The sequence below is a fragment of the Miscanthus floridulus genome, chromosome 10 (assembly GCF_019320115.1).
Source record: "Miscanthus floridulus cultivar M001 chromosome 10, ASM1932011v1, whole genome shotgun sequence".
NCBI classification, from domain to species: Eukaryota; Viridiplantae; Streptophyta; class Magnoliopsida; order Poales; family Poaceae; genus Miscanthus; species Miscanthus floridulus.
This window is the reverse complement of record NC_089589.1, coordinates 20,087,586-20,111,671: the sequence shown is the minus strand read 5'-3', so window position 1 is coordinate 20,111,671 and position 24,086 is coordinate 20,087,586. Positions and strand designations below refer to the sequence as shown.

The 24,086-nt window shown below is 46.0% G+C and overlaps 2 protein-coding genes and 1 long non-coding RNA gene across 5 annotated transcripts in view; 2 read left to right on the top strand and 1 right to left on the bottom strand.

Moving 5' to 3' along the window:
- The window catches only part of LOC136486347 (uncharacterized), a 31,048-nt gene extending 24,918 nt beyond the window's left edge, over positions 1–6,130 (bottom strand). For all 3 annotated transcript variants that reach the window (XR_010766777.1, XR_010766776.1, XR_010766778.1), the window contains exons 1-2: positions 5,886–6,130; positions 5,586–5,710 (exon numbers count right to left, since the gene is read on the bottom strand). This is a non-coding gene — a long non-coding RNA (uncharacterized lncRNA). The remainder of the gene's footprint in view (positions 1–5,585; positions 5,711–5,885) is intronic.
- On the top strand, positions 346–3,364 carry LOC136487141 (uncharacterized). The gene is made up of 9 exons (XM_066484272.1): positions 346–637; positions 723–831; positions 917–1,740; positions 1,851–1,909; positions 2,025–2,142; positions 2,234–2,426; positions 2,518–2,733; positions 2,822–2,995; positions 3,071–3,364. Exons 1-9 carry the CDS (start codon positions 462–464, stop codon positions 3,362–3,364), a joined length of 2,163 nt encoding a protein of 720 aa, XP_066340369.1. The 5' UTR covers positions 346–461.
- LOC136486343 (extensin-like) lies at positions 3,405–4,405 on the top strand. The gene is made up of 3 exons (XM_066483210.1): positions 3,405–3,448; positions 3,525–3,773; positions 3,855–4,405. Exons 2-3 carry the CDS (start codon positions 3,531–3,533, stop codon positions 4,104–4,106), a joined length of 495 nt encoding a protein of 164 aa, XP_066339307.1. The 5' UTR covers positions 3,405–3,448; positions 3,525–3,530; the 3' UTR covers positions 4,107–4,405.
- Positions 6,131–24,086: the final 17,956 nt, after the last annotated feature.

The following is a 24,086-nucleotide window of genomic DNA, read 5'->3' as shown; positions in this document are numbered from 1 at the left end:
TGCGGGGCCTCGCGTGAAATTTCGACCGTGTTGGTGTCGGAACACGCCGAGCCACGCGCGTGAAAAGTGTTTTTAAATTTTATAAAATCGAAACGGAGTCCGAAAATGACGAAACTTGACGACGTGTCTTGTCATCGCATGCGGAGGCTGTGGTAAAAATTTGAGAAAGTTTCGAGCAAGTGGCGACGTCGGGTGGCTAGAAAGTTTCGAGCAAGTTGGAGATGATATTTCCACCCGGCTTCTTTCTGTCCATGCAGCATCTGATCTTGCACCTACCGCGCGAGGCACGGTTGGGGGGTCCTGTGCAGGCCCGTTGGTGCTATCCAATCGAGAGGTGTCTAAAGCTTCTTCGGAAAAATTGTAGAAATAAAGCCAAGATTGAGGCTTCCGTGGGAGAGGCCTCCGTTCTAGAGGAGGTGTCGACCTTCACACAGGCGTACTATACTGAGAAGCTTCCCAGCATGCACAATCCAACCCCTCGTTACAACGCTGACGAGAACTCATCGATACTCAGCCTTTTCCAAGGGGATCTCGGGAGTGGAAGCGCAGGTACCAACAAGCAGTTGAACCATCAGGAGTGGCAGACTATCATGTTCACATTGTTGATCAACCTTGATGAAGTGATTCCTTATCAGAAGTAAGTTCTCAATGAGCTTGTTACCTACGCCGTCACTATCCTCCATCTATCATGGTCTGACCCTCTAGTTTCTTCCTTCTTTCAGGGAATTTATTAGTCAATACTGGAGAGGCAATAGGGCTCCTACCGAGCAAGAAGAAGACAATCTTCTTAGACACGGTGTGCCCGATTTCATCTCCTGGTTCTGTACAAAGGTACCAACCAACTAACCTCTTTCCGACTTTGTGATTCCACTTTGCTCCCCGGAGCGAGTTATGTAACGATCTCCTACCCTTGCAGGCCCGAACGGATGCAGAAATGAGCGATGAATTGAAACAGGTGGGCCGTGGCTTCTCCCGTAGGGTGAAGTCATTCACCGTTTATGATGTGAATGGCTATCGCTTTCGCACGAGAAGCTACGAGGAGAGTCGACCCAACCTAAAAACCATGTGCTGCGGAGTTCGTACGCCCGGCACGGATGGGAAGGACTACTACGGCATAGTCGAAGAGATATACGAGCTCAACTTTAAGGGTGCCGGGACTTTAGCGCCGGTGGTATTCAAATGCCATTGGTTCGATCCTGATATCACGAGGAAAGACCTTACGATAGGTCAAGTCGAGATTCGACAGGACTCCAGCTATAAAGGAGACGATGTCTACATTGTGGCCAACCGAGACGCCACGCAAGTTTATTACCTCCCATGGGCGTGCCAAAAAGACGAGAAGCTTGCGGGGTGGAGCCTTGTGCATTTGGTGTCGCCGCGCGGCAAAGCGCCTCTCCCAAACGACGACGATTACAACTTTGACCCAAGCACCGATGAGTTCTATCAACCTGAGGGGCTAGAAGGTACCTTGGAGATCGACATTGGTTCGCTCATGGGCATGGAAGTAGACAACGAAATCGATGAGGACGAGGGTGAGGAGGTGCAGGATGCCAGGGACTTAAGAATGCTTGAGCGATGGCAGATGCAGCGCGATGGAGTTGTCCAGGAGGAGGTACATGATGATGACTATGGAGACAATGAGGATGATGATGACAGTGATGACTTAAGGGAGCTCGACAATATTGATAGCGATGACGACGATAGTGATAGAGATGACGACTCCACGCCCGAGATATTGCCGTTCGCGGAGATAATTACGAGGCCATGTAATACTATATTGTTATTATTATGTTCCTTTACAAGTACTTGTCATTTATTTATGCTAACAGTTTTGTTCTTTGTCATTGCAGGTACTCGACAAAATGCCAGGCGGACGGCGGCAGCGGCCGCATCGAGCAGTACGCTCGGCGTACCAGGTCCCCCCGCAGGAGACCACCGACGACGAGGAGGAGGAGGAGGAGGAGGAGGTGTTGGTGCGTGGGTCGTCCAGTAGGGGGTCCCAGCCCCCCAGCGGACGTCGCCAGGCGACCAGGAGGCTGCCGTTCTCGTCCTCGCCAAGGTGTACTCGCGCGGGCCCACGCAGCTTCCTAGGGTGCGGCCGCAATTCCACCAGCGCCCGGTGATCACACCCGTGGGCCAGACGTAAGTAACCATTATTGATTTCACTACTTGTTCATATGACATGTCAAAAATCGAACTGAAGACTAATAATTGTTCTTAATGACTCGTGCAGTTCCTGGAAGATTGTGAGTGGAGCAGGTCAAGCACGCCATATCAATGGCATCCAGGGCCTCCTGATTAAGGAGTACTACCCTGGCCTTGTCAACGTCAACGGCGAGATGAAGGTGCCCACCAAGTGGTCCCACTTCTACCTCGTCGAGGAGGGTGGCGAGACCATCGCGGCAAAGATAAAGAGGGAGTTTTGGGTGAGTCTTTCATCGCACCGCATTGCTAAATAGTACGCATTCGTCGGACTTCTTGCAAAAAGGAAATGCTACATGATGTGTCTGTGTGCAGGACTTCTTCACGTGCGAGGAGGGTAAAGCAGCCCAGGCGGCGCGAGTGCAGGAGGCGGTCTGCAAAGATCGTCTCAAGGACCTGTACCATGAGGCGCGCATACAGGCCATCCGCGACTTCCACGCCAACGTGCTTGGAGAGAACATCAAGAAGCCCCAAATCCACCAGAGAATGAACTCGAGGGAGGCCGACCTCACCCAAGCGCAATACGAGCAGGTAATTAAGTATGACAACATTCGTTCAGATTCCTTCAGTGAAACATTACACTAATCTTCTCGCATGTCAAATACTTGATGTCATGCAGGTGTGTCCGTCGTGGTGCGACAACCACAGGGAATGCTGGACGGAGATTGTGCGCATGTGGCGCACGGATGAGGCGTACGCGAGGCGCGCCGACCGTCAGGGCCGCCGCGCGCAGATGCGAGGGGTGTCACACCACCAAGGGAATCAGCCCCTCCCCCAGTTCGCGACAAGATGGGTATGCGTCCGTTCATGTCTTAATCCTTGCGCTCAATTGTCAATACTTGTAACCATGTTTGTGTTTTCAATGCAGACGCAGACGCACGGTGGGCAGGAAATCAACGAGTACACCGCGTACCTCCTCTCTCACAAGGGCAAGGCGACGGATCCGAACAACGTCTACAACCCGGAGGACGGGCCCGATGCGTACACCAACCCCACCGCCTACGAGAAGGCCACCGAGTACACCGTCGCGGCTCGCCAGCGCTACGGGGAGACGTTCGACCCCACCGCCGAGCCCCTGGACACAGACCTCCTGCAGAGGTTGGGACCAGGGAAGCAGCACGGCCGCTACTACATGGCCCACAGCGCCCTCGACCCGTCCTAGGTTCCTACGCTGACCCAGGTTCGATCCACTCCCACGAGCTCCAGCGACATCCCCGTAGCGCCCCGGCGGCAGTCAGCGTCACAGGTAAGTGCCGTTTCGTTCGTCGTTCACTCGTTTCGCACCTGTACATACAATCAACACTGCGGATGTAATATTGCAGGCCCAGATGGAGGCCAAGATGGAGGAGAGGATCGCCACGTTGCACGCGCAGATGATGGCGCAACAGATGGCTTACCAGCAAAGCCTGCAGCAGCACTACAACACTCAGATGCAGAACATGGCCAGCTTCTTCCAGTCCATGCAGACGCCCGGGGCGTCTACACCGCCTCCTCTTCCAATGTTCGCTCCACCGCCTCCTCCTTCAGAGTTTTTTCCTGTGCCTGCTCTTGTCGCTCCTGGAGGGACCCCGGTGAGTATATTGACTCTTGCTTTAACTTGTGTGTCCATGCTGCAGATACTAATGACATCACTTGGCGTTTAACTTGTGCAGGTACAGTCGACGGGTTCGAACCCGTCTCCTGGAGGTCCCGGCCATCAGATGATGTCGTATCCACCACCTGCACCCTATCCACCGTATCCACCTCCGCGTGGCCCTCCTCCGACGTACTCGTGGCCGCCGGTGCGCGGAGGGTGGCAGTACGCGCAGGCGCCTCAATTTGGTCCAAGGGGGTTTCCGTGGGCAAACCCTGGGGGCTCTGGGGGTGGAGCGGACGACGAGACCGGGGACGGCGCGACGAGCTAGGTACTTGTCGATTCTGTTATCATGTATCCACCGTATCGTCGAAGTTGTTGTCATGTATTTCTTTTCTTCGTTATGGACCTAGACTTGTTATGTTGAACTTCGTGTGATGGACGTCGACTTGTGGTGTTCGACGTGTTGGACTTCATGTGATGGTTGTAATGCACTTGTGTGGTTGTTATTGTGACATATATGTGAGATATATGTGATGTTGTGCGTTATTGTGATATATGTGGTGATGTTGGCGACAAATGTGATGAAATTGTGATATAAATGGTGCTACCGGTGCTTCTGGTGAAATTGGATTATAATTTGTGATTTTGCAGGGTTTTGATGCGAGAAAACAGAAAACAAAAGCAAAAAAAAAATTCCAGCTTTGCCGACTGTTTACAGTCGGCAAAGCTGGGCAAAAAAACCCCAGGATAGAGTCTTTGCCGACTGCAATGGGAGGCAGTCGGCAAAGAGGTCAAACCTTTGCCGACTGCAACTCCGAAAGCAGTCGGCAAAGAACATTTCAAAAAAAAAAATTCTTTCTTTGCCGACTGCCGAGCTGGAGGCCAGTCGGCAAACAATTTTTGAAAAAAAAATTCTTTGCCGACTGCCGAGGAAACAGCAGTCGGCAAAGCCTGCCGTCAGGGCTGACGGCGCCACGTGGCTATGCCGACTGCTGGCGTGGCAGTTGGCAAAGGATTTGCCGACTGTGTGCCACGTGGCAGTCGGCAAATCCGCCTTTGCCGACCCAGGCTTTGCCGACTGCTCTTTGCCGACTGCCACGTGGCTTTGCGGTCGGCAAAGCCTTTGCCGACTGGGTTTATGCCTTTGCCGACCGGGGCAAGCAGTCGGCAAAGAGGCGTTTTCCTGTAGTGGTGTGCTGTCCAACAACGACCATGCATTACTAGCCAGAAGAAGAAACGAACTTTTGGAGGCGTCGCGGTCTTCCAAATGTGTTTGGCATGGAAAGAAGTGTTTGGTGAGGGGGTTTTGGTGTGGTGGATCATTAGATCCTAACTCCAATCTTAACTAGCTCATTTTGTTTGAGGATGGACTTTGGATTGATGTGATACATTTTCACATTATCCCTTACAACACATGGTTCGAATGGTTAATTTGGTTCACCAAAATTAATGAAATGGGTCTATTTAACACTCAAAACTGTACTTTTGCAAATATAAATTGTGCTTTTACTGGTCAGTAGTACTCAAAAAGGGTAAATTTGTTGTAGTACATTCTTTAATGGTGGTATTTTTCGCGTTTAATTTTCATCCTGGGCTACCCAAGAACATCAACGTAATTCAGATGTAGTCATGTAGCCCCAAAGCCCACTTATAGTATCTGTTGTGAGGTATGTATCCAAGAGGCGTAACATATTCGGATTTAAAGCGATTCCACCAAATAAACGACGTTACAAAATCATGCAACTATAGCCCCCTATTCCGCATGAACACTTAGGCAAAAACCAAACATGCATAGTCAGTGATGAACCTTTTGTAGTGTGACTGTTTCATACAAGACATGGCAGTAGATCCGGTGATTTAATGCATAAATAAATAAATAAAGGCACCAGCTGGTAAGATCTGCCCGAAATTTGACACTCACACAGATTCTCTCTGAAAAAGAAAAAAAAGAAAGGAAAACAACACAGATCAGCAGAGATCGAGATCAGATGTGGTTTACATAGAACCCAGCTGGTAAGATTTTAAACTGTATGCACGCGCGCGCAAGAAGCTATGTAGGAGCAAAGTGGCCTCCAGCTCCAAATGAACGAAGCAAGGAGGCACTAACCTGGTAGATGATGGCGACACGGGAGACCGGCCGGCGTCTAGCTACGCAGGCGGGCTGGTGAGGCTGCTAGCTGCTGGGCGCGCCTCCCAGACTCCCAGTGTCCCAGAGAGACGTATACCCCCTACGCGGCAGCGAGGCGGAACGAGCTGGAGTCCTCGTCCCCGCCCCCGGTGACCCAGATCTAGGAGGAAAGAAAGGATGTCGAGTTGATATGCAGATCGTCTTCTTGGTCTCAACTCTCAAGGCTCTTGGCCAGCTATCTAGAGATACATGGAGCCACACTGCTCGCTACATGGAATGGAACCACACTGAACTCCTGTGCGTGCAGTGTACACCATGTGTGAGTGTGATAAGGCTACACCGGCGCAGTATGCTCGAGGGCCTACTGGCCGAGTTTGTGTACGCCCAGGCAAAATAATTGGCCGGCCAGTACATGAACAGTGCCTCCTTTGCTTCATTCGTTTGGAGCTTTTGCTCTTCCTGGCGATCATGGTGGGGCAGGGCCACCCAGCGCGTAACATGGCACTGCGGCAGTCCCGTGAGCGCATGCCTGCCTCTTTCGGTAATGGCCCGCAGGCCGCCTTGTGTCCAAAATGGAAATGGGATGGGCGTTGTTCGTGCGCAGAGAGGAGGAATTCGTAAGAGGTCCAGGACAGTTCGTAGTAAAGATTGGTTGGCCAGCTAGAGATGGACATAGATGCATGCACCATGTACGTACTACGCTACGCACCCATGGAGCTCAATTATTGACGCGTCGAGTCAAGCTCATGGAAGGATAGGAGTCGTCGAGTTCATAGCAATTACCAAGCAGCGACGTATAACCTACACATCGAGCACAGTCATATATATTGAGGCGCACTGAATTCATGTACATATGCTGGACAAGGCCAAAGAGCGACTGAATAATATGTCCTTGGGACTTAGGACAGGTAGGCAGCTCGATCTGCTCCTTCATCAACTTGAAAGAGGGACGTCCAGGCCAGGTCAGTTTCTGTTATGTCTTCACTCTCGAGTCTCGTCCCCACTACAGTCTACATGTGGGTTTGACTATCTACTGTAGTATCTCTCATCCTTTCTTAGCCAAGCAGGCCGTCTTTAGTTGACAAATGCAGTGTTCAGTGCCTTGCCTACCTTTGCAATGTCTACCTTCCTACTTCCAAAAACAGTTGTCAAGCAAATTGATAAGTTTAGGAAGCACTGTCTATGGCGTGGATCTGATCTCAATGATAAGAAACCACCAAAAGCAGCTTGGCCTATGGTGTGTCTTTCAAAAGAAAATGGTGATTTGGGTGTTCATAACCTGCAAACTCAAAACCAGAGCCGCCTTCTTAAAAATTTGCACAAATTTTACAATAGATTCGACACTCCCTGGGTTCAGCTAGTTTGGGAGACAAGGTATGCCAATGGAAGACCACCAGCTAGAACTCGTACAGGCTCTTTCTGGTGGCGTGATATTCAAAAACTTATACCAACCTTCAAAGGCATGGCCATGGCCACAGTTGCCAGTGGGTCTACATGTTTTTTTTGGCTTGATTCATGGAATGGTTTTTCTCTTAGCACTCAAATGCCTGAATTATTCTCTTTTGCAAAGAACAAATATATCACAGTGCAGCAGTTCTGTCAGTCCTCAGCACCTCAGGATTTATTTCACCTCCCACTCTATGAAGAAGCATACCAACAGTATAACCAGCTTCTGATTATTGCTGACAGCATCAACTTACAGATTGGCTCTGATTCTTGGACTTATATTTGGAACTCAATAATTTTTACCTCCAAGAGAGCATATAAACACATCATGGGACATATTCAGGTCCATCCAGCATTCTCATGGCTTTGGAAGTCTTGTTGTCAGAACAAGCGTAAATTCTTTTTCTGGTTGTTACTAAAAGATAGATTAAGTACTAGAGAGCTCTTGAGAAGAAAAAGAATGGCTTTGGATAATTACAATTGTGTTCTTTGTACTCAAGCACAGGAAGAGTGTCTGGTGCACCTCTTTTTGGCCTGTCCTTTCTCATATGCTTGTTGGGCGACTCTTGGCTTGGTCATTCAGAACCCCTCTGAGAGTGACACATGTGGATCATGGATGCATATATGCAAGGCTACTTGCTGTTAGGTTTAGTCCAACATCCAAAATTTATGGTAGAGGAGCATGTTATATAAGGCGGGGCAATCCTCATCTATCAAGGTAGTCTTTTAGGTTGAGTTAGGCTTAAGGTCTTGGTTTGTTGTGGGCTCTTGTGGATCTGGATTTGAGGGAGCACTAGCTAGTTCGTGTGTATAGGCCTGTTTGACAGAGCTTCAAGTCTGAAAACCGGGATCCAGGAGCAGCTCCAACTTGGATCTGGGATCCCACTGTTGCTGAGAAAAGTCTTTAGGAGAGCTCCACGGTGGATCTGTTGGGCTGGCCTAACAACTAGCCAAATTGTAGCCCATGAACAAGAGCCCTTCCTCTCCTCTCTCTCATGACAACTTTGGGCCCGTGCATCAGGCTCATGTCCTTCCTAAAAATCATCCTTGTACGTGCGCGTGGCGAAATCCGCCCGGAGAGATGCACGTGGCGAGGTCTGTGCGTCAGGGCGGGGTGGCCACTGCGCAACCGGCGGCGTGACAAGGTCATGACGCGCCGGGGGGGGGGGGGGGGGGAGTGGCGCCTGCACGACCGGCGGGGGCCGAGCATGCGCGACTGGGATGCGCACAGCCGGCGCTGGAGCTGGGCGGAGTTGGCAGCGGAGCGAGGTCACGCGAGTAGTAGCAGACTCCATGCGCGCGAGGTCTTGTAGGCAGCAGTGGGCTCCGCGCGGTGAGGTCACGCGGGCAGCCAGCAGCGGCGAGGTCACAGAAGCAGCGTGCTCCAGCGGTGCAAGGCGCGATGATGGAGCTGGAACCTAGGAGGGGCACGGGAGCGGTCTCACGAGCGGGCGGCGGTCTCGATGGAGCTCGGGCTGGGGCTTGTCGTGACCAAAAGAAAAGAAGCAAAATGAACTGTTAATTTTGTGCAATGAGTGGCATGGTGGATAATTTGGGCAACTCCAGAGATCCATGAGTTTTCAGAGCATCTCTTGAGGTGCTCGAGGAAATCCAAGGATCTGGTCCTCTTATCTGGATTTTTGGTGGATCTAGATTCCACAGAGCTGAGGTGTTTGTGGTAAAAAGAACTAGATTTGAAGCGGTTTTGTGTGGATCTAGAGCACTTGGAGCTCTCCCAAACAAGCCCATAGTAAGGTGCACAGATGTGCCTTGCACTCTACACTACTTCACAACTCTTAGTTAACTCCTAAAAGCAAGATTGACCTATATCAACTTCATGCTTCAGAGAACAACTTGACTTAGAGAATTAATGTAGCCACAAATATACTTAATTTTTATGTGTTATGAGGGTAACCTCAACCTACAAAACTAAGTCTATTTGTGGATTCTCGGACAAACTGGCTTTCATCCCTAAATTAATGGTAGAACGCTCATGGTACGGTTGCTGTTCCACAGCGGTCACTCTTTGGTACTTGTTTTTTTTTCAAATACTACTATATGAATTAAGCTTTCACCTCAAAAGAGAGGGCAATGGAATTTCCCAGCTCCTCCAACAGAATATGTAGTATAACCAAGGGCAGAGCATAAAGCAAAGGAATGTCAATATACAATTGTAACTTTTGAAATTTGTTAGGCCTTCTTTATTTCAGCTTATGGTTGCTTTTGCAACACAGAAGCGGGAAGTTGAAACAAATTAATCAAATCTTCAAAAACCGTGTGTGTGGTGTAAATTCAACCAGCATCATATGGTGCGTCTACGTTCCATAAGGTCCTATTTGTCCGGGTTATATCCCAGGTCATCTACTCCAAATTTATTTGTACAGACACTAACACAGAGACCATCATCTATAACATGCTTAATCACGGATCACTGGATCAGGAAGCAGAGGTTACTAGCACAAGGCAAGTGCTTTTGCCATGGATGGGGAAAAATCAGTGGCAGAACTGATCACTAACCTGTTTGGAGGACTGAGGCCTGACCGGAGCGAGGATCCAATTCCAAAGCTTCTGCCTTCAGAACCTGAGATGAACAGGGCTCGCTTTCATTGTACGTTGACGCGGTGGGTATGGACTATGGTCTATGGAGGAGCCATCATCCAGTGGGTACGTATAGTATATACTACTGTAACAAGAATGTATAAAAACATGGGCCGATCTCGTCTTTTTAGGTAATTTACATGGAGTTGAAGGTGGCCCCGCGTGGTGGACCTTTCCCAGTGGACTGCAGGTGTATATAGTACTCCTACTTTTGTAATGGAAATGTATAAAGCCAAGAGTTGATCACAAAAAATCAGCTTCAGCCAGCTTATCAGCCGGCTTTAATACCAGCCGAACATGCCCATAATCTATATGGTGGTGCCCAGGGTGATGGACTGTGGTATTGGGAAGACGACCAATCCGAGTAGACTGTGATGTACAGATCCACGCATCTATTCCTGTGGCTTGCAACTGATGGGCCCGTTTATACCTTGATGGTGCTGGACTAGGGAATAATGATGATAACATGCAGTCTTATTTGTGGTCTGTTAGCTTTAGATAATCGGTGCCCTAAAAGAAACCGATCGAGGCAACTCGCTGGATCTCTCTCTCTCTCTCTCTCTTGCAATGCAAAAGTGTAGGAGAGAGCCATCTACAGGCATGTGACTGCTGTGTTGTGCTGTTTAGATGTTTAACTGGGCGTTTTTTTTTTAGAATTAGGCCCGGCACAACTTGGCACGGGCACTATTGTAAGGTCATGCCTGGCCCGCCAAGTATGCCATAGTATGCGGACATTCCAATAGTTGCATGACCAAGTACTTTTCTTAACTATGGGAATTAGCCCATTAAAAGCCTAGCTACAAAATAATTCCTTTACTTTTCCTCTTTGAGTTCCTTGTCCCCACTAGACCCCAACCGCCGCTTCTCCAGGTTCTCCCTGCCTGATCTCGTCGCTCCCGCTTCCTCTCCTCACCCGATCGCAGGCTCCCACGCCCTATGTGGCCGGCCTCTACTCCCCCATTCAATGCGCTCCTCTTCGTTTCGCAATGCTTCCTGTCATTTTCAGCTACCTTTCGGCATCCCGATCTTCCTCAATGTTGGCGGCATGACGCAGCGGCTCTAAAAGTGGCAGTGGCAGCGGGGCACAGTAGCTCCAGTGGCGTGGCGCAGCGGTTCAAGCCAGAACATTTTATAATTTGCAAAGGATGGATCGGAGTATCTAGACAAGCCAAGAGCAGAAAAAGATTAAGCATAATTGTAGTCCATGTGTGTTTATAGTAATCTATTTAGGTGCAAATAATTATAGGAAACAGCGGGGGGTTTTCACAATTCGACCCTGTCTATTTCAGGCTATCCTTGCTTTTATTTGCTATATAGAAGCATGAGGTTGAAACATGTGTGGTGTAAATTCAACCAGAAAAAAACATTATGGAGGGTCATAAGATCGTATTTGGCCGGGTTAGATCCGATCCCAAGTTATCTGCTCCGAATTTGTTTGTGCAGAAACTAGCACAAAGACCTGTCTATCCCATGATTTAATCACGGATCAGCAAGCAGAGGTTACTAGCAGAAGGCAGTACGGAAGTACTTTTGCCATGGATAGAGAAACATCAGGGGCAGAATCGATCACTAATAACCTGTTAGAGGACTGAGGCTTGCTCCGAGGTTCCAAAGCTGCTGCTGCTGCTGCCTTGATAGCCTGAGAAGAACGGGGCTCGCTTTATCATCGTTGACGGACTGGGGTATGGACTATGGAGAAGCCATCCAGGCGGGCGTATATACTACTGTGATTAACAAGAATGTAATGTAATGTACGTATATAAAAACTTTGGCCGATGTCGACTTTTATGTAATCTACAGAGGTGGCCCCGCGTAGTAGTGGACCGAGCTAGAAAGACCCTTCCGAGTGGGCTGTGTCGTAACATGCTTCTAATACATGTTTTTAAGCAATACTATAAGAGATCTGGTTGCAGACTACACAAATTTCCTTTTTAAACGATCTAGTACGAGATCTTCTTGGTATATACTAAAAATAATGAGCAAGCCTAACAGGAGACAAAGGATCGGAGAAATCAAAGGCAAAGCTAAGGGAAAAAAAAACCCAGTGTAGAAACACAAGCGTTATTTGTTCAGTATAGTTACCGATCAGTTCACAGTGCCTCCTTCAAACAAAGGCTCTTTAATTAATTTCTTCTTCTTCTTTTGAACTGGTGGACTGATGCTTGTCGTTTTAGTGAAGATTTGGGACACACAATTGCTGTCACGTAATAAATACCGGCATCCCTAGTTAACAGTTACGCCCATTAATAAACTTTTTTTTTTGCGAGGGCCAATTAATAAACTAGTAGTATGCCGAATGACTTTATGGATCAACTGGCCAATCTGCTCTGTGCTCTGCACACAGTTTGTTCACTGCAAACAAAATCAGATACTGCCTACTCAGCTTATTAAAAACTTTGTAAATGTTGAAACTTCTCGGCGACTGCATTGCTATTGCTAATCAAGTAAACAATTATTGCACCTAACACTGCAACTGCTATAGCTAGAAGATGGAGCTGTGCAGATCAAGACAACTAGTAACGCCAATTGTCAATATGATATGAAATAGCAGTTCCATGTACCGATGATTCACTACGTAAAAAACGATTTTTAGCAACGGTTCATTTTTTTGTAGGGGCGGCTGGTGATGGAGCCACCCCTACAGTGACGTGCTCGGATGCCCAGACACCAGTCGCCCCTACAAATGGAACAGCAGGAGCGGCTGGTGTTACGAGCCGCCCCTATAAATGGGGTGTGATTTGTAGGGGCGGCTCAATCACCAGCCGCCCCTGGAAATGCTATTTGTAGGGGCGGCTGGTGATTGAGCCGCCCCTACAAATGGCCCCGTATTTATAGCACTGATTTGTAGGGGTGGCTCAATCACCAGCCGCCCATACAAATGTCCCCCATATAAAACAGATGCAGCACCTTCTTCCTCCTCGGGTCACTCACTCCAACCCGAGAAAGAAATGTGGGGAGGCCTTGGGCACCTCCCAAAAATTACTCTACTAAGGGAGAAAGGTTTTGGTCTCAAATCCTTTGGTGGAGAGGTTGTAGAAGGTAAGAAAATGCTATTCCATATTTTTTTTGAAGTTTTAATGGTTGGTTAGTGAGTAATTAGAGTTTTGTTTTTCTCTCTCTTCTATGGTGCTTGAGCTATTTATGAAGCAAATTAGACCCAACTTTTAAATGTACTAGCGTAAATTAGGGAGGGGAACAAGATCATACCCTTATTTGGTCCATGTTTCTTGATTTTAGTGAACAATTAGTTAGTTTTATGGATGTTTCATATGCATGTGGATCTAGATCTAAGGTTTGGTTTTTTTATTAATTTCGTTTTTGTAAATTTATGTTTGATGAAATTGGACTAGGGTTTGTATGAAAGATATTGGGTAAAATATAATTGTTGCTAATTGTTGTCTTTGAAATTATTTATTGTAATCAATAAATATGTATTTTAATTATTTATGGATAAATGGGTCGTTAATTAATTTTCTTTTACCATGGTGTGTTTGTATGCTTCATGTAATTATATTAGATTTATATTCATATATATCTGAAGTATATATAATTATTCTCAAGTAATTATTAATTTATTTCATTTTTATATATATCTGAATAAGTAGTCCTTTAATGTTTGTTTTGTTATTGTTGTAAAAGATGGAGTACAGGAACTCTTGGATGTATGGTTCGTTAAGGTTCAAGGCAGGTTTCCGTGAAGAGGTGGATAAATTTATTGAAGCCGCAACGAAGCATGCAACGACATTAACAGAGAATAAGGATACAATTATTTGTCCATGTAAAGATTGCAAGAACCGTATGGCATGGATAGATATGACTATCATCAGATCACATTTGATTATGCGAGGATTTGTTGAGGACTACACAGTGTGGATTCATCATGGTGAAACAGTTATTGTTAACGACGAGGATGAGGAGGAATACGACGACGAAACCATAGAATCTCTGTCCCAATATTCAGCAGAGCTTGATGCACGAATGGATTTCGAGTTTGGCAATGAACAAGGTGGTGATGCTGGTGGTTGGGATGGTAACGACGATGGTGGTGCCAATAATGATGGTGGAGCACGTGTCGGGGATGAAGATGATTTGGAGGACATGATTCGAACCCTTAGACCAGAGATTTTACTAAATAGCCCAAAAGGTCTAGAAAATTTGAAAAGGGTGACAAAAGCATCGAAGGAGACTGTGTATAGTGTTGAAAAGGGTTGTCCGATACATTGGACATTGCTACGTTTTGTGCTTGAGCTGCTCATCCTGAAGGCTAAGTACGGCTGGTCAGACTGTAGTTTCAATGATCTGTTGCATCTCCTGTCATGGGTGCTGCCACAACCAAACTTAGTTCCCACCAACACATACCAAGCGAAGAAGGTCATAAGTCCATTGACAATGGGGGTTGAAAAAATCCATGCATGCCCCAACCACTGTATATTTTTTCGTGGCGAAACGTTCAAGTCACTAGATAAATGTCCCCGGTGTGGGGCCAGCCGGTACAAGAACAATGACCTTTACGGTGGGGATGAACCCTCCATGGAGAAAAAGAAGAATAAGAAGGGTACCAAAAAGGTGGTACAAGAATCTCAGCCCCCAGAGGACACTCCATTAGGCAACGATGCAAAGCAGAGAAGAATTCCTGCCTTGGTAATGTGGTACCTGCTAGTGACCGACCGCTTGAGACGTATCTTCCTAAACCCTAAAGAAGCCGCACTCATGACATGGTGGGATGATAAGCGCAAGGTGGATGATGATAAGATTGCACACCCGGCTGATTGTAGTCAGTGGCAAAGGTTTGATGAGAAGCACAAAGAATTCAGCGATGACCCAAGGAATGTATGGTTTGGCTTGAGCACCGATGGAATGAATCCCTTCAATGAGAGGATGAGCGACCACAGCACATGGCCAGTGATCTTGACCATGTACAATATCCCAACATGGCTGTGTCAAAAGAGAAAGTACCTTCTCCTCACTATTCTTATTTCTGGCCCTAAACAACCAGGCATTGATATAGACGTGTTCCTCGAGCCCTTGATGCAAGAAATGGAGAGGCTATGGAGGCATGGGGAGCAGATGTACGATGCATTCCGAAAGGAGGACTTCATATGTAGAGCAATAATATTTGTTACTACCAATAATTACCCCGCGCTGTTTGCTTTGTCTGGACAGATCAAAGGGAAGACGGGATGCTTGGTTTGCTTGGATGGTACTACATGGGTGTACTTAGATGCATCCAAGAAGATAGTTTACCTAAGGAACCGATGGTTCTTAAAGATAAGTCACAAGTACCGCAGCAAATTGTTCTTTAGATTTTATGACAATGCCCTGAAGATTGAACCCCCTCCGAAGAGACGTCATAACGGAGAACACGTGTACAAAATGGTGAAAACATACGCGTCGTCTATGGAAAGAAGAATCCGGATGGGACGAACAGAGATAGAAGCACACCTCCTATCGAAGGCGTACCTTTCAAGAAACAATCGATCTTTTTTCAGTATCTGCCTTATTGGCCAGACTTGGAGGCCCCCCATGCCATTGATGCTATGCATGTGCAGAAGAATGTCTTTGAGAGTCTCATTGCTACCTTGATGGACATAGGCAAGTCAAAGGATGGTCTGAAAGCACGGAAAGACATGGTGCAGCTAAATGTGATGCCACAGCTTCACCCGGTACCTGAGGCTAATGGAAAATACACTCTGCCCGCGGCGTGCTTCAACCTAACACCAGACGAGAAGAGAGCTATATGCACTTTCCTGAGAGGGATCAAAGTCCCGACTGGGTTTTCAGCAAATGTGAAGAAGCTAGTGTCGATGAAGGACTCGTTAATAACACACTGCAAGGCTCACGATTGCCATGTGATGTTGATAGTATTTCTACCTATTGCAATTAGGGCTATAAAGCCAGAGTTCTTGAAAATGGCCATCACCTGCATGTGCTACTTCTTTTTGAAGATCTCACAGAAGACGATTGGCAAGGAAGAGCTGAGTGACCTACATGAATTTGTGGTGGAGACACAAAACCAACTGGAGATGTGTTTACCTCCTGCTTTTTTTGATATAATGCCACATCTCATGATTCACATGGTTCATCAAATACAGGCGCTTGGCCCTTGCTACTTGCATGAAATGTGGTCCTATGAGCAGTTCACGTCGGTTCTAAGTCGATACGTGCATAATTGAGCATACCCAGAGGGCTCCATGATAGAGGGTTACAGTACTGAAGAAGTCGTTGAGTGCTGTCAAGAGTATCTAAAAGTACAGAAAGGGATTGGTAAACCCGATTCTCGTCACAAGGGTAGGCTGGCTGGGAAGGGCACCAATGGTAGAAAAGTGTTCATCGACCATGATTACAAAGAGGTGAGTCGGGCGCATTACAGTGTCTTGCAGAGCACACAACTGATGCAACCGTATATTGATGAACACTCTATCATTATGGTGGAGAGAAATGGCCGTTCGGATGATTGGATCATGAAACAACACAAGCAACGACTAACTACATGGTTGAAGGACCAAAACATACCGCGTGGAGAAACCATAGACTCTATTACCATCAGTAGGTTGGCGGAGGGGCCATCGAGACAAGTGACATCTTGGAATGCTTATGACATCAATGGGTATACGTACTATACCCACACAAAGGATAGTAAATATGTGAACCAAAACAGCGGCGTTCGAATAGAGGCTCTCAATGGATTAAGGCGAAAGATCCAATACTTTGGCATCATTGAAGAGATATGGGAACTTGACTATGGAAGGGATATAACGGTGGCCCTGTTTCGATGCCGCTGGATCAAACAACACCAACTGAACGAGATCGGATTGAGAGTCCTGGACCTCGAGAATCTAGGCTACCAAGATGACCCTTGGGTGCTCGCTTCACGTGTCGCACAAGTTTTCTATATGTCTGACCCACAAAGTAACATCCCCCCGAAGAAGAAGACAAAGCATGTGGTTGCCTCCGGGAAACAACACATTATTGGAGTTGATGGCGTGGACGATGTTGAAGCTTACAATAACTATGATGAGATGCCGCTATTCATAGACTTTCCTAAGAAGATCAGTGTTGTGGAAAAGAACCTCCCCAAAGACATAATGCCATGGGAACGAAAAGGTGTCAAGGGAAAAGTCGTTACAGCAGGCTAGCTAGTTGTTGAACGTGGAGTGTTTGTGTAAGTGTGTGTTTGTAAGACTTCATTTATGCATGCATGTGAGACTATATATTTATGTGCGTGTGTAAGACTACATATTTTGTATGTGTGTGAGACTACATTTTATGCATGTGAGACTACCCTTTGCAACATCCAGATGACTCTATTTGAACATCCACTCTATTACTACTAAAACTTTATGAAATCACTTAACACTTTATGAAATGAAGAAATGACCAAAATAAAAGTAGGAGATCTTGATGAGTTTTTTATCTGAAATCATTTACTCTTTCAAAATATTGTTTCAAGTTGAAATTGTTTGATTTTCAAAATTTGAATCGTTCAAACAAAGTCACATGACAAGATGACCAAAATAAAAGTTGTACAAAGTTGTACAAGATGACCAAAATAAAATTTGAATCCTTACATTTATATTATTCTTCTTACATTGTCATTTGTATGCTTGCAGCCTTGCACTTGTTTGTTTATATTATTGTGGCCGGTGGCTACTAATCTTCTCTGTACTTGCTGTCTTCTCTGTACTCCTGTTCTACTACTACTCTCCTCTACTCCACTCTACTCCTCTCCTCTCCTAAGCAGCTGTTGCTTTTTTTGCTACTTCTACTACTTCCCTACCACTACTGTCTACTACTTCTGATTGTCCGATCTGCTTATCAGGTTCGGAAGATATTAAGCATATGATGTTCTTACATTGTCATATTGCTTTTTCTGGGAAGCAGCACCTGCTTTTTTTGCCAAATCTCCCCTCTCCTCTATTTGTTGTCAGCTTTCCTATCCTCTATGTTTTGGAAGCAGCACCTGCTTTTTTTTTGCCAAATCTCCCCTCTCCTCTCCTCTCCTTTGTTTTGCCGATGATGAAATCGTCCAAGTCCATACATTATATGGAATATGAGCTGATGATCAAGAACTTGTGAGGAACTTAGCATCATTAGCAGCCGCCCCTACATTACCTTGTCCTCTCTTCTCTGTTATGATGCCTTGATGCTCCAAGTTCAAGATCAGATGATGTTTGACATGTTTCTGAGGCCTCTACCACTGCTACTTCTCGTTTTTTATATATTGTTGTTTTATAGGACTACTTTGGTTTATAGACCTTTTTGATTTCTTATACCTTCTCGTGTACCTAAAGCATACTTTCTTGCATCTATTAGAACAAAGCGCGAAATAATGTCACGGACACCAGACAGTGCAGCCCGATGCCCCAAGCATGATGAGCAGCCAACCCTTGAGGAGCAAGCACTAGAGGACCAGCTTACTTAGGAACAGTTCAATAAGGAGGCACAAAATGATCTAGAAGTGATGCTTACTCAGGAGTAGTGTGACGAGGAGGAAGGCCCCGAAGGAGAGGCTGCTGAAGGCGAAGAAGAAGAGGATGATGCTGATGATGACTCAGAAGAGGGATATGTAAGTCCCGAGGATCCTTTCCCACGTGAAGCCAGAAGGAGGCCAATGGAGGAAGATTTGGATAAGGACTTTGACCCGAACGAGGAGGTAGGGAAAAAGCCTTAGCTTGTAAATTTTGCTAAAGCTTTGGCTCCCTCCTGAAACTCGGAAAAGACGACGTCGATGTCCGCGACATCTCGCTGGACAAGACGGAGTAGAGGAAAGGAGAGCAGAGGCAACAGCCACAGAGACGGATCACGATGCCTCTACTCCACAACCTGAAGACACAACCACGACTACCAAGCCTAAGAGGAAACAAGGGGATAGAAAAGGAAATCTATATCCAGATAAGGCATGCTATGTGATAATGGAGGTCGGGCCAGCAGGAGAGGTCCTTAAGCCGAAGGAATTAAGAGGACGATTCCGTAATGCGATCGGGGCCCTAGTAAGAGATAAATTGAACCCAGCAATCCCTAACTGGAAAGAGGTACCAGAGAAAAAAAAGAATGAACTATGGTATAGGCACCTGAGGGTCAATTTTAGATTTCTGGAGGGTAAGCATGAACTGGTAAAAAAATGCTGTCAGGATGATGGGAGAGGTATTCTGACGTTGGAGGTCGGAGCTCAACACGAAGTATATCCAAAAAGGGGTTAACTCCCATCAAAGAGTTCGGCAAAATAACTCCTAGTCAATGGGAGGAGCTCGTGGCTCAGAAGACTTCACCGGAGGCATTGGAGCTCAGTGCCCGTAACACCGAGCTGGCGAAGAGGAACAAACACCACCATCATCTAGGCCCCGGTGGCTACTATGCCAAGGAAGAGCAGTTTAGGAAGATGGACGAAGAGGCCATAGCTGCTGGGAATATCGATGTGACAAATCTGAAGGTACGCTCAAGGAACTGGATATATGCGAGGAGTACAGAATCATCCGGCAGTAATCTTAAGTTTAATAAGCCGGAGACCCAAGAGGCGGTATTAAGGATACTGAAATATGCTGAAGACAAGGAGAAGGGCTCCTTCAATCCTTTCAGAGAGAGGGACGAGCTTAGCCTTGGTTTGGGAAACAAGGAGCACACAGGCCGCACCAGGGGGCTAGGGAAAAGGACGACCTGGAAGCAAGGATTCGAAGAGGACAGGCACATGTACAAGAAACATGGCCAAGACCAGGAGACTAGTCTTGAGCTCCAAGTGAAGGCTCTAGTTGCGAAGGCACTGGAGGAGCAAGGACTATCTATGGAGCCACGGATATTAGTGACGCCGCCGGAAGAACTGGCATTAGTTGGCAGCCCTTTGAAAGTTCCTAGTAGCCAAGGTTCCACTGTAGCCACAACCCCCGTCGATCGCATATGGGAACCAACTAGTTGCACCTTGGTGTTTCTCAGTGGCCGACAGAACACTGTGATGGAGGTGGCAACGGGTGTGGCACATCCTCCCGGTGGCTTACACCACAATAATAAGATACCGCCGGACTACACTAGGGTCGAGGTGCATACCGTGAAGCCCGAGTTCATGCAGTGGAGGATAGACTACGCAACTCCCGAGGGGCTAGTGTTACTCGAAGACGTTATTGGGCAGTTCATCCTCTGGCACAAATGGGACATTATATTGACTGCTTCTTCGCCGCCTCCCCCTCTCCTAAATTTGGAGCGAGTTCTTGTGGTTGGGGAGATATTTTCATCGTCTCGTGACCACCACGTACCTGAGATGCCACATTCTTCCCCGCCTCCTAGAGAGCATGTGCCTGATGAGATGCCACAACCTTCTCCAGCTCGTACCAAGCAAGTGCATGATGAGATGCCACAGTCTTCTCAACAAGCACAGCCTATACATGAACAACGAGTGCCTCATGAAGAAGGTGATGCACAAGAAGACGAGGACGTGCCTGAATGGGAACTTCAAAAGAAGATTCCAATCAACATAAGGCCAGTTTATGTTCCGATCAAAGACGTCTCGTCGGTGTCCAAGTGGTATTCACATGACCAGTTCAAGCCTGAGAACCAAGTTAAAAAAGTCTCATCACGGGGTTCTGAGGAGGCCGTCACTAGCAAACTCCACCAAATTGCAAAGCCGTATCCAAATGTTGATGCCATCAAATAGTTAAAGGATTGCTCGAAAACATATGAAAGAGGCAAGCCCTTCCTACCAAACCGGGACATCCAGCGCCTACCACTTGGAATGAGAAGGTTCCATGATTGGTACTTGCGTGTTCTCCCAACGAGCATAGATATCATATAAGCATGCTTTCCCACCGGCACATTTGGAAGCCCAGCCGGGAAAATTGTCTTTAACTTCAATGACATGCACACATGCTTTCACCTGGGAGAAATGGAGATGAATCTAATTCGCACGTGGTGCCTATAAGTCCTTGTCCTCCCGATATGATATGAATGTAATCTTTGAATTTTGTTGTAACTAACCAACGCCGTGATTTGTAGAATGCAAGTGCACATTGTTAAACAAATGCCAAATGTGAAAGCCGAGTATGTAGACCCTCAAGCTATAGCCCAACCAAATTTTAATGACCCTAAACAGTGGACAGTGGATGCCAAAGAGCTAGCTGCTGCAAAGACTCTTCGGGAGAAAGAGCGCATCTATACGGCGAAACTAAAGGAAGAGTCCCTTAAGGTTACGGCATACATTGCTCTGGCTTTCAAAAATCTACAACAACACTCTACTATATGGCTACCATACAACTTCGAGTAAGTTCAACTATATACTTAAAGCTTTGTTTGATATATTTTATTCGATGCAAAAGAGCTTATCTAGTTCTATGATTAAATCCATGCAGCAACAACTGGATTTGTATAGCCGTCGATGTCGGGAGGAGCATGGCATGGGTCTTTGATTCAATAGATAAGGACCCGACGACATACAAAGACTTCATATCGATTCTCAAGATGTATACATATCGACAATCCTCATTAGCTTATATGTTTGTATACATACTTGTAACGTTCATTTATGGATACTAACAAGTTGTATTTGCTAAAATAATTCGAACAGGGCATTTAGGTTCTATGTCACTCATCATCACGGAAGGCATGATCCAGCGAGGAAGGAAAAGCTGGCTATAAAAACACTATGTGCGGTAAGTGTAACTTACTTCTTCAGTACTCCGTTACATGGCTGTCAAAAGCATTACCTAACATTTTCATATGCAAAACACACAGTGCCCCAAGCAGAGGCCTGGGAGTATACATTGTTGATACTATATATGTTCTATGATGAGTAACACCAGTGCCTACAGAAGACACCCCTTAAGGGTAAGTTTGAACCTCTTCATCAGTAGTATAAAAACTTCGTACATGGTATGAAATACTAAGCCGAAACTTGTTCTCTTGTAGTGGAGAGAAGAGAAAGGAATGAAAAAAGACCCATACAAGGATGACCAACTCTTAGAGATCGTCGACGACCTTTGCAACTTCATATTGGACCAGATTGTACACGTCAAAGGCGCCTACCATGACCGAGAGTCTGACTTAGGTAGAAATCCTCAGTACCAACACCTTCGTGAGACTGAAAGGCTAGCTCTAGGAAGTTGATAACAATGTTTATGGAATTTATATATTAAATGATGGATTGTATATATCCTTACGAATTGGACTTGTAATTGTAGTTTATATAATACTATTGTGTATATAGTCGCGTTCGGAACGTTGGTCGCGGGGCGTTCGGCAATGCGAACGCGGTTCGGAACGTTGGTCGCGGGGCGTTCGGCAACGCGAACGCTGGATGGAATACGCGGAAACAAACAGTTCTGGTCGAATTTGAATTGTAAATTTGAATTTTTTTTTTGCTGAAAAACATACTGTAGGGGCGGTCCTAGATTGAACCGCCCCTACAAACAGTTATTATAGAGGCGGCTGGCACTACAGCCGCCCCCTACAAATCGATTTGTAGGGGCGGCCTGGGAACCGCCCCTACAAATGCATGATTTGTAGAGACGGTTCGGTAGGAGCGGCTGGCCAAACCACCCCTACAAATGGTTACCAGCTGCCCCTAAAAATGCTTTTTGTAGTAGTGATTTTCACATGGTCACATGGAGATGACAGCACACAAACTTTTGGATTATTACTCTTAGTTAGTGAAGTTTCTTTTATTTCCTCTTCTTCTTTTGATGTAGATAAAAATAATACAACTCATGGATTGATGCTTGTCCTTTTAGTGCTAATTTAAGTTTGGACCACAGGCTGCTGGTAGCTGCTCTCACGTAAATATATCACCATCCCTAGTTTACAGTTACGCCAGTTAAACTAGTACTGTGCTGAAGAACATATGGAACACCTAGCCAATCTGCTCTGTGCTCTGCACCCAACTTCACTGCAAACAAAAACAGATACTGCCCACGCAGCTTATTAAAAACCTTTTCTCGAAAATTAGCTCATTAAAAACCTTGTAAATGTTGAATCTGCTCAGTGACAGCATTGCTAATCAAGTAAACAATTGCACCTAAGGCTGCAAATGCTAGCTATTAGATGGAGCTGTGTAGATCAAGACAACTGGTAACCCCAATTGTCAATATGATATGAAATAGCAGTTCCATGTACCGATGATTTTAATATGGTCATGGAGATGACAGCACACAAACTTTTAGATTATTACTCTTAGTTTGTGAAGTTTCTTTTATTTCCTCTTCTTCTTTTGATGATGTAGATAAAAATAATACAACTCATGGATTGATGCTTGTCCTTTTAGTGCAAATTTAAGTTTGGGCCACAGGCTGCTGGTAGCTGCTGCCATCCCTAGTTTACAGTTACACCTTAAACTAGTAGTGTGTGCTGAAAATTTTATGGAACACCTAGCCAATCTGCTGTGTGCTGTGCACCCAACATGTTCACTGCAAACAAAAACCGATACTGCCCACACAGCTTATTAAAAACCTTTTATTTCGAAAATTAGCTTATTAAAAACCTTGTAAATGAAACTGCTCTGTCTGCATTGCCAATCAAGTAAACAACAGCACCTAAGACTGCAAATGCTAGCTAGATGATGGAGCAGTGTAGATCAAGACAACTGGAAACCCCAATTGTCAGTATGATATGAATAGCAGTTCCATGTACCGATGATTTTCACATGGCCACATGGACTTTTTTTTTTTTGACATGACAGCACACAAATTTTTGGATTCTTACTCTTAGTTTTGTGAAGTTTCTTGGGACCTTCTCCAAGGAAAGAGAGGAACATATCAACTACGTACTAGTACCAAACCCCGGCTGGCCTTGGATGATCGCTGTGGTTGATTGCACCAACGTAATTATAAATTTCTCCGTTGTAGATAATGAACTCGTGTATGTTATTTGCAACTTGCAAGCACTTGCAATCAACAATTTTTTTTCATTTGAGTAATACAGAACAAGCACTGCCGGAAACGTCAAATTTGCCGAGTGTATTCTCTCGGGCACTCGGCAAACAAGTTCTTTGCCGAGTGCTGCGCTAAAAACACTCGGCAAAAAAAAACACTCGGTAAAGAGAGGGTTTGCCGAGTGTCAAAAAAAACACTCGGCAAAGAGGGGGTTTGCCGAGTGTTTTTTTTTTGACACTCGGCAAAATAATAAAATCTTTTTTCTGGAAAAGAAGGAGAAGAAAAAAAA

Coding starts and splice junctions, on each gene's coding strand:
- LOC136486343 (XM_066483210.1), top strand. CDS start 3,531: ATGGAGGCCAAGATGGAGGAGAGGATCGCCACGTTGCACGCGCAGATG. Junction 3,774..3,854: donor TCGCTCCTGGAGGGACCCCG/GTGAGTATATTG, acceptor TAACTTGTGCAG/GTACAGTCGACGGGTTCGAA.
- LOC136487141 (XM_066484272.1), top strand. CDS start 462: ATGCACAATCCAACCCCTCGTTACAACGCTGACGAGAACTCATCGATA. Junction 2,143..2,233: donor ATCACACCCGTGGGCCAGAC/GTAAGTAACCAT, acceptor TGACTCGTGCAG/TTCCTGGAAGATTGTGAGTG. Junction 2,734..2,821: donor CCCAAGCGCAATACGAGCAG/GTAATTAAGTAT, acceptor GATGTCATGCAG/GTGTGTCCGTCGTGGTGCGA.